Source organism: Leguminivora glycinivorella, chromosome 26, assembly GCF_023078275.1.
Source record: "Leguminivora glycinivorella isolate SPB_JAAS2020 chromosome 26, LegGlyc_1.1, whole genome shotgun sequence".
In the NCBI taxonomy this organism is placed as follows: domain Eukaryota; kingdom Metazoa; phylum Arthropoda; class Insecta; order Lepidoptera; family Tortricidae; genus Leguminivora; species Leguminivora glycinivorella.
In genome coordinates, this window is record NC_062996.1 from 4,431,915 (window position 1) to 4,442,719 (window position 10,805).

The 10,805-nt window shown below is 38.1% G+C and overlaps 1 protein-coding gene and 1 long non-coding RNA gene across 2 annotated transcripts; one reads left to right on the plus strand and one right to left on the minus strand.

The window, feature by feature from the left end:
* Nucleotides 1-516: 516 nt before the first annotated feature.
* LOC125239991 lies at nt 517-6,071 on the minus strand. Its single transcript, XR_007178579.1, has 4 exons — nt 5,681-6,071; nt 3,350-4,861; nt 1,538-1,614; nt 517-727 (listed from the first exon to the last, which is right to left on the minus strand). It is a non-coding gene; the product is annotated as an uncharacterized LOC125239991 (long non-coding RNA).
* A 423-nt stretch (nt 6,072-6,494) lies between these two features.
* LOC125239771 (V-type proton ATPase subunit S1) lies at nt 6,495-10,354 on the plus strand. Its single transcript, XM_048147444.1, has 3 exons — nt 6,495-7,438; nt 8,477-8,634; nt 9,321-10,354. Exons 1-3 carry the CDS (start codon nt 6,610-6,612, stop codon nt 9,537-9,539), a joined length of 1,206 nt encoding a protein of 401 aa, XP_048003401.1. The 5' UTR covers nt 6,495-6,609; the 3' UTR covers nt 9,540-10,354.
* Nucleotides 10,355-10,805: the final 451 nt, after the last annotated feature.

Consider the following 10,805-nt stretch of genomic DNA (forward strand, 5'->3'; position numbering starts at 1 on the left):
CTTAACCGTCTTTAAAGATCAGGTGGCAATGTCTGTGTCGCCGATAAACGATGAAAACGTCAGACCGTCCCTATCGCACCCCCATCGTGCAGCGTAGGGAAGGGGATATTTTATCGTCTATCGCGCGACCATGCTACCCGTGCAGAACGAAGGGGTGTCGAATGAAAACTCACTCACCGCTGTCTGTGGGGGCGCGCTCCCATAAGGTGGGTGTGGTAATGGTTAAAGATCAGGCCCCGTAGCCGAATGGCATTTCTGCGACGCGAAACGAATACGAAACGCCGCGAAAGGTAGTCTGGCTCTGTCGCGCCAATACGCATGAGCGATAGACAGTTACGAAAGAGATATTATCGTGAGCGTTTGTGCATTCAGCTACGCATACAGGTTTTGTAACAATGCTTTTAAGGTTGTTTTAAGGTGAAGGAAAAGAGGGGAGAGAGAGGCATGATTGTTACCTACCCACGCCACTCGCCTTTTTTGACCTGTTAAACGCCAGTTATACTATTGAAAAGTTTCTTTTTCGTTAAACATTATATTCTTTTTTCGCGCATTCTTCTTTAACAAAAAGTGAGCAGCCAGTTGGGTCCCGACAGGTAATGTTCACGGGAGACAAACTGTCCCTTGGGGGTCCGTCGATTACGGCTGTGTGCGTGTTGCTACGGTTATTATTGCACACATGCATTTGCACACCGACACACTTCAATGATCTTTCGCTGCAGATGAAAGTCTGAAATCCATACAAAATAAAGTAACAGAGAAGCATTTCTGAAGTTCCAAAAATGAACATTATTGGGGTAATTCTATTCATAGAAAGAGATAGGTAGTTTTCTACACATGTGGAATGACTACAAAGTACTTTTCTGCACAGTTAGGACTATGGTTAATAATTATGTTTATACATAGTTCGTGGTATAATCCTAATGTTATCACGCAACCAGTTTTTATCTAAAATCAATTGTCATTCGTAAAAAAACCGGCCAAGAGCGTGTCGGGCCACGCTCAGTGTAGGGTTCCGTAGTTTTCCGTATTTTTCTCAAAAACTACTGAACCTATCAAGTTAAAAACAATTTTTCTAGAAAGTCTTTATAAAGTTCTACTTTTGTGATTTTTTTCATATTTTTTAAACTTATGGTTCAAAAGTTAGAGGGGGGGAGACGCACTTTTTTTTCCTTTAGGAGCGATTATTTCCGAAAATATTAATATTATCAAAAACAATCTTTGTAAACCCTTATTCATTTTTAAATACCTATCCAACAATATATCACACGTTGGGGTTGGAATGAAAAAAAATATTTGCCCCCACTTTACATGTAGGGGGGGTACCCTAATAAAACATTTTTTTCCATTTTTTATTTTTGCACTTTGTTGGCGTGATTGATATACATATTGGTACCAAATTTCAGCTCTCTAGTGCTAACGGTTACTGATATTATCCGCGGACGGACGGACGGACAGACAGACATGGCGAAACTATAAGGGTTCCTAGTTGACTACGGAACCCTAAAAATGTGGATAAACACAAAACTAAAAGTCTTACTGCCATTTCCACGTCTCTGGTTGTCCCGGTAGAAAGCTTTACAGCATATTCAGAGTAGAAGCTACCATCATGTGTACCTGTAAATGAGAAGATCCTAGAGCAAGCGCCCAGAGCCGCCTTCCTAATTTTCTCAAGGATGAATCAAATGGGTGTCCGGAACTGTAATTCCGTAGAGCAAGTGTCATAATAAGATGTTTAACAAATGTCACGAGAGATGTCACTGTATCAACTGTCACAATTTCTACATCGCGCCATTGAAATGTTTATTGGGAATGTATATAAAGCAAAGAAGATTAAGTAATACAGAGGGTTACTGTCAGAGTAAAATGTGTAACCACAGTGCATAGACTGCCATCTCTCGACACAAGCTTAAAACTTTTGAACCTCAGTTTAGACAATTTGGCCCATATTCTTAGCTTGATATGTGTTAAAATGTCAAATATTAATATTAGCGCCATCTAGCCGAGCGGCCCCCAAAGGTGTAACGCCATCTAGGCCACCGTACCTTTTTCTATATTGCTCTGAGGTACGTTTTTTATTAAACTGTAGCTGTCTATACGGAGTTACATATGTCTTTGGTCTTTGGTCATACTAAGATGTTTAACAAATGTCACGAGAGATGTCGCTGTACCAACTGTCACAATTTCTACATCGCGCTATTGAAATGTTTATCGGGAATGTATATAAAGATTTGAGATTTTTCATAATAAGTAGCTGTATATGACTGGTAGTTTAATTCGTAGTCGTTCCTTCACTAGGTGAAGTGCGCTCTTTTTGAAGGAATTAAGCTAGGAACATACTACGCGGCCGCCGTCGAGCGACCGATCAGTGTGCACGGTCTTCGGGACGTGGCTTTGGCTGACCAAAACATCCAGCGAGCCAGATTTCGATCGGACGTCCGTGCGCTCAAGGCCACGACCGTCGACCGATAGTTTGCACCGATACCGATATTCATTGTCCAGATCCGCGTCCGCTGTCGCGGGACGACGGACGTACGCGGATTTTACTCCTAGTTTTATTTGGGTTAAAGAAAACACTTTCCTGACATTGTCAAGGTTGATTTTTATTATGTAAAATCCTATTAGGAATTGACAATCATCATTTTTCGATCATTTCCGCCTGCCGTAACTTTTACCAGACGCTTGAAAGCACTTAAAAGTCTCTAAAGCCTGCCTTCCACCAAATACTATATACTATAATACGTGCAGCTTCTGACGTTTCCCATACAATTGAGCGGCAACAATTTTACTAGCGCCATCTAGCGGTTCGAGTTGATCAAAGTAGTTGTTCAGACTTTTATTTGAGTAAATTAAAATAGAAAATGCTATTATTTGATCTACTTTAACATTTTTAGACGGAATAAAACAAAAAAATAAGAATTTGTAATTTTTTTAATTTTATGCTGTATGAAACTAAACTATTTTGATCAACTCATGCCGCTAGGAGCGCTAGTGTGCCTGTTGCCAACTTTGGCACCGAGCTGCACGTATTAACTCGTAGAGTTTACATAGTATTTGCTTCCACTAAGTACGTTTTCACATTATCCGATTCGATATCGGATGTCAAAAGGGTTTCAATGGAAAAAATCCAAGATAGCGCTTGTAATGTATGGGATATCGGTCCGACATCCGATATCGGATCAATCGCACTAAGGTGGAAACGAGCCGCGTCGAATCGAGTCCTCGTACATTTGATTTTGAATGCCACTAGTGGACGCCAGGCATTAAGTTACCTTAATTTCTCAAGCTACGACCGGCGGAAATAGTCAGGAAATGATAATTGTTGTCATCGTGTCGAAATGTCTATACTCACCAATATCCTTCATAATGCAACTGCTCATATCACCGCGAACGATAGCAACTAGTGCTATACCCATGAGCAGTGAGCATATGAGCGACATGGTAACAGAGACTTTGATAATCAGCAGCCAAAACCTAATAGGATAGATCTCTGTACACAGTCGTCCTTTATAACAAAACAATGACTATATTCAAGCAATTCACTCAATTTGTTCAGCCATATTACAATTGATCAAAATACCGAGTCAAAAAAGAAAAACAGATAAGTTAACAAAGTTACAACTGTGAAATTAGTTTATACGTAATAGGCATTGTAGTTTTTATTGCGCGGTAAGACGTTAGCGAGATATGGAGTCGGCATTAGACATATTCAATACTCTTAACGAATTAGGTCCAAATCCGCGAAAATAGAATCCATCATGGGCGTAGAACTATTGGTATGGGAGTTTACGCACTAAGTAGATCCGAAAAATGACGGAAAGATATCTACATTCTACGGCTATGACGGATCTTAATTTCACGGATTCGGATTTGACCGTCGGATTCCGACAAAATGCAAGAGTAAAAATATTGCGCATTGAAAATGTTTTTATTTTCTTGGACATTTTCGACCTCACACAATCCTTTAAACGAAGCTCGGCATAGCACAATACTCTTAAGTTACAGCTTAATTTTTTTTAGACAAATTCGATCTGTCTAACATTATTTTCTGCATAACGAGTATACTCGTTTTTCGCAAAATTTATTCCTGCGTCAGAAAACTTGAGTCTTATTTTTAAAGTCCGATAATATACCTATATATTTTGTAAGTTAATCGTTAATCTCACTAGCAAATTCTATGTGAAGTTCCATATGTTTAAATAAATCTTCTTTATCAACCCATTGACAGCAAAAGTAACAGGAACGCATTACTCCGTCTTGATCAATTTCATGGCTTCTGCAGCTGTTAAGCTCATGTTTTGTGTGTATAGCAAACCTGTGCCTTGTGAGACTCTCCATCGAATCAAATGTTTTAAGACATGGTTTACATGCATATAACACTTTATCATGATATTCAGGGAGAGCATGGTTGTCCAAAATATGCTCTTCAAGACACTTTTGCAGGACAAAAGTTTCTTGACATTCTTTACACGTGTATGGTTTTTTGAAACGGTCTTTGACTTCTGTGAAATGTGCCGTATTGTATTCATTATCAGGTTCCATTGAAATAGTTTTTCTGGGCTGAATACATTAAGTTTCTTGTCAAAAATAACATTTTCTTGAAGTTTATTGGATTCTCTAAAGTGAATCTTCAAGTGTTCAGTCAAACCATTTTTAGATAGAAACATTTGGCAACAAAACATGCAGATGTGCATTTTTTTCATTTTAGTTTTAGGGATTTCATATTTAGCATGAATTGCGAACACATGCCTTCTTAAACTGTCTTCTTGGTAAAAGGTTTTCTGACATGATTGACACGTAAAAATTACATTTTTTGTGGATTTAGGCCAAATCGGTTCTGTAGGGCTTGTTGCTGCACGGTATTCTGAAAGAAAATCAATTTTTTTTTTATTTAGTAGGTTTCTGTGTTATTCAAATAATACCACTATTTATATTACATATTACAGGCTTACAGTACATACATACTATAAAATAAGCTTTTTTGCAAAAAAAAACATTTTTGGAACAAGCTTTTATCGCCGTTTGTACATTTCTTTCAACAGTCATCTGCTGTTTTCTGATCATCTGACGTTTCATAATAGAGTTCCCATGACCACCTTTCTGCTCCATCATGAGATCAGCTCCATGATACCATAATATTGCATTGTCACGTGATTTACATATGAGCGCAAAATTTCAGATCAATCGGAAACTGGGAAGGGCGTCAAATTTAGCTTGTACGTTTTGACCCAAACTAACAAGGAAAGTTAAATAAAGCTAAAAATACATACTAAACCGTGCAACTTTGCATGTACCGTTCTATCAGGCGTTTTATAATATATCACGTTACAACCGACTGACGGTTTTTTTTTTCTAAATTATCACCTGCGGAGTTTCCATCGTGCATGCGCGGATCCAAGGGGGGGGTCATGGGGGTACGGCCTAGGTTGGCCATACAAATAGACCACGTGACCCCCCCTCTGGGGCCTGGGCCTTTACTACGTGACCCCCCCCTGGGCACGAAGCTGGATCCGCGCTTGCCATCGTGATCAACACCGGCTGATTTCTTAAAATTCATGATATTAGAATCTAAACTAACTAAAGTAACTAACATATGTAAGGAATTAAATATCAAATATACCAGGAGGAGACCCACTGCCTAAATTTTTCGGTTAGTATAGGGTTAGTTGTAGAACAAACCAACCTGGGTAAGGCATTGCTACTTTAGGCTGCTGTATCACCTCAGGTCCGAGCGCAACCTCTTCCTTAATAATGTGGTCAGCGTACAGGCCTGCCTGCGCAACACTCTCGTCAAACTCTTTGTCCTCGATTGCCCAATCAGGCTCAGGCTTCATCTTATATGAATGACTGGTCTGGGAGTTCACTTTCTCTACTTCATGGTCCGTGATGGTAGCTTCGATCTCTACGGAATTGGGTTCTATTTTAATCCAAACAAATTTTTTGTCTTCCTGCGACATTGGTAGAAACTTTTAAACACCGAATAACGTAATTTCCATATTGTGTAAGATGAACACAGCTCAAATCCAAAACCACCTTTCGAAAAATAATGAATATTTGAAAAAAATATCCACTTCTACCCACTTTTTGAGATTCTGCGTACAGATTATACAATATTTGTAATAAGGAAATCTATTCATTATCATGCAACTTTCCACGACTTTCGTACAACTCGTCGTGTATACCCGGTGAAATGGCTTGTCGCTTTGAATTTTGAATTAAAAAAAAGCTAACATACATTATGGTTTGATTGATATTACCACTACAATAGGGTAAAATATAATAGGACAAAATACAAATTAAATTATAGATAACTACTTTTGAGTATACGAATAAATAGAACATATTTTTTGATGTACTTCAACTTCTTAATAATTTGTAATACATTAAATGTATTGTTTGTTAGGTGATTGAATATGAAAACTCGGTAAAATATTAATTTTACGCCTGCCTTACTAAAACCATAGACAAGCGTCAAACTAATCATATGATCACTTTTCACATGACCGATGGTCTATCGTCATCGCCCATTTTCTGTCGTTTTATGACAATTCTGGGCTAAATACTTACTTTTAGTCCGCAAACGTCCACTAGCTTTAGTAATAAGCCTTCAAAATGGCGTTTAGCTTAGTGTTCACGTTGTTAGCCCTTAGCGCGGTAAGTTACGCGACCAATGTGCCAGTGTACCTATGGGGCGATCTGGCCAAGACTTCGCTGAAAGCCAGCCCCTTATACACCGTGGAACCCGAAGAATTCAGTGGTATTCTGAACGAGGAGCTGTCCAGGGACCCTTTCACGGTGATATTCATCGAAGAAACGTTGTCTGTTGAAGATTTTTCACGTAAGAACGCGGAAGGTAAAACGTCGTTCCCATATCTGAGGGCCAACATTCGTAACTCTGCTTATTTGCCGTCAGTGGAGAACGCACTGGGCGCGCTGAACAAACTCGCCGATCCCGAAAAAGTGAATCACGTGAAGTTGACTGAGAATGGTCTATCGGCTGAAATTGAGCCAGAAAGTGGAAAATTCTTGTTTATCAACCTTAAGGATGCTAAGGAAGGTGAATCGCGTTTCGATCTGCTTCGCCGCCACAATGACTTCATGGAAGATATGTTCAGCAAGCTCCAGGAGCGTTATGAGACTGTTGTGGCTATTTACACCGCTCACTTCCCGTCCTGGACTGTCAGCCACTCGCGCGTCCGTCGCCAGGCTGCGAACAATGAGACCCAGAGCGATAGCTCAACCTTGATGTTCGACGGCCTGCTCCTGGCCTACAAAAGCGTTAGGCTTATTGATGATAACGCTGAGACCGTGTTGACGGCCATAACTGGGTCTTCCGTCATTGATGCCAATGCAACGGTGCCAACACAGAACTCAACCCTTACTTCGGGAGAGAACAAAATTGTGCTGTACTTCACACAGGAGCCAGGATATTGGATTTTGCGTAAGTACCTCTCAATTTCATTTGAATGATATATTATAAGAAGTCATACATACATACAACATACATACAATCACGCCTGTTTCCCAGAGGGGTAGGCAGAGATCACGGATTTCCATTTACTACGATCCTGACAAACCACTTTCGCTTCACACACTTTCATAACGCTTTTTATTTCTTACTTTCTTTCTTTTTTTATAAGAAGTCAAATATTGGGAAACTCAAAATTATGACAATGATACAAGTCTCAAACAGCATAAAATAGATTTTGTTTAGAGTGGCATCTTCACAGATCAATTTATCTTAGTCGAGCAATTATCTAAGTTGCTTCCCCTCCAAATAGCGTAAACATGAACTGTCAGTTTTGTGATGACAATTAAGCGTAAAATCTGTCTAAAAATTTACTTTTTCACATTCTGAATGTAGATTATCACTTAAAGTTTATGTAATTAACACAAAAACATTGCACTCCGCTGACGCTACGCTATCGAAACACTTTATGTGTGGCGGAGGCTTTATTGTATGTCAAAAAAATCATATAATTTTCAGTATGTAAATAAAAAAAAATCTTCAGATCCATGATGATATAAAAAGATACAAGCAAATTTGTTGGTATGTAATGTTATCCTTTGTTCTCAAAATAATATTAGAAAAAAAAAAGCAAATTTTGTCCCTGAAATATGCTCATATCTTTTTACATTCCTTGTTTACCTGTTATTTTCATTCACGACGACCGATCTGGGTCAGTCGGTAGTGACCCTGCCTGCTAAGCCGCGTCCTGGGTTCGAATCCCGGTAAGGGCATTTATTTGTATGAGCACAGATATTTGTTCCTGAGTCATGGATGTTTTCTATGTATATAAGTATGTATTTATCTATGAAAGTATGTATATCGTCGCTTAGCACCCATAGTACAAGCTTTGCTTAATTTGGGGCTAAGTTGATCTGTGTAAGGTGTCCCCAATATTTTTTTTTTATAATGCCACATATAATTCATAATTGGTCATTTTGTAGTAAGTACAGGTTTGTAACTTGTCCACAGAAAAAGCCTCCTGGTCCAACAGCACTGAGTCCAAGGACCTGACTCCGTCCCAGGACCTGACGGTGCCGTTTGGCTTCAGCTACCGATGCGCGCAAAATGTCTCCTTTTCGCATGTTAACGACTCCAGGCATTTCACCCTGACCTTCACCGACCTGAAGGTATGTATACAAGCATTTTTTTTATTGTATCTTACTATACACCGTGGGCCTGAATAATCCAAAAGAAATTTAAAAAACCATGCATGATTGAAAAACAAATAAAATCGATGGGTGGTGTGATTGGTGTGAAGAACTTTATAGGTCAAGATATTTTATTACTGAAATTTGAACTTAGAATATATTATCAAGTCTTAGTTTTGTTCCGCCCTTGCGACGGATTTATCAAGTTTATGTTATATGACTTTTGTAATATTTGGAGAATTGTTTTTTGTACTTTTTTTTAGATTAACATACATGGTCTTTAATGCGTCATAACCATAAAATATATTTTTTTTTCATATTATTTGAGTAAGAGGTTTTATGCAAAGTTTTTTTTCTAATATCAGTCAATTAGTAGGAATGACAAGACTAAAATAAAATAAAATAGAATTGTGTCAAAATGTATTTCAATAAAGTTTTTTTTTTCGATCTACATTGTATTCTAAATCGATTTACCCATTGTAGCCGGATTTTCGACGGGATTACGTACGTGCCGCGAAAATAGAGGATGCTGGTTCAATTCCAGCCCATAGCACTTTAGGGGCTTTAGTCATTTTTTAAAACTTTTATTTAACTTGCCTTGTTAGTATGGGACAAATCTTGTTCATTATTAGATAACCTATTAAAATTCAATTCCCTTTTTTCAGATCCAACCATTCTTCATCAACAACTCAACCGGCCTGACCTTCGGAGACTCTCTCAACTGTGTTGGTTTCTTCAGTGCTCCCATCTGGGCCTCCCTCTTCGTCACTTTCATTCTGCTCTTCATCATGTTCTTCGGTATAATGATGATGATGGACATTCGCACCATGGACCGATTTGATGACCCGAAAGGCAAGACCATCACTATCAATGCTGCTGAGTAAGTTATTGACCGGGTTTGAGACAATCATACATTTTTTTTTAGAATTTTGTTCTTAACTCCATTTTTTTAAGGACATTTATTAGTAGTTTAAGTATTAAATCGCGATTTATTTGAATGTATGTACTGAGTTTTTTAAACAGCATTTTTGTGTGTTAGTATTCAACCGGCCTAATGAATCAAAAAATTGTCTTAAACCCATAGTGTAAGCATACTAAAGAGTTAAGTATAACCTCTATAGAGCTCAAAAAATTTCCAACTATTTATTATAACTCGTTGAAAAATATATGGCTAAATTCGTGCAGTTCTTTATGATAAGAAGATAGCCTAGTTCCTAGTAAAATACGGATATGTATGAAAATTGGTGCCTCTTTCACAATACTAGTGTTAACATATTTCTAACGCTTTTAAATTCGACGAAATATATTCAGTATTGCTTAAATTATTTAGCTTGTGTTGGGTATAGCGTGTTATATTAAAACTGTTTATATAAATAAAATAAAAGTATGTCCAGATTGTACCTACATTCTGTCAAACACCTCAATCGGTGTAAAAAATTAGGGCTGCCTCCTTATATTTCATCTTTGATTAACGATGAAATCTATAACCTGTTGTATGTATTTTTATTTATTTTCACGCCTGTGACTACAGTTTACAAGTGCCCAAAGTCAACCAATTAAGTCATGTCTCATTTTGAATTTTTTTTTGTAAACCAGTAAAATATAGATTTAAAACCGATCATGTGCCTACGATCTACATAATTATAGTAGTTTATAAAATTAGGTACATGTTTGAAAGCAAAAAATCTAATTTAATTTTCGACAATGGAAATAGCCGGGGTCTCTGACCACACGCCTCGGAAAACGTCCGTGCACATGACATTTACCTCGCCCGAGCAAAGCAAGATGGCGGTCCTCTGTCAGCTGTTCAACACGGCCAATTTTTTTCAAAGTTGTCCACCCTACTTTTTTTTGTAACATGGATATTTTTTACGAGATTCATACTCGGAATCGCGAGGTCTTTCGATCCTGATAGGAGAAAAAACATGTCCCAAGATTTCCATACATTTTTCAAACCTTCCATTCCGTTACCGTTATACAAAATGTATGAAAAAATGGTAACGGAATGGAAAAAACCTTGGACACTTTTTTTCCTTTTTTTTTTTGAAATAGCTCACGATTCTGAGTGGAAACCTCATAAAAATTTCCAAATCCAAAAAAAAGTGGGGTGGACAACTTTGAGAAAAAATGGCCCAAATAGAGCGACCAGT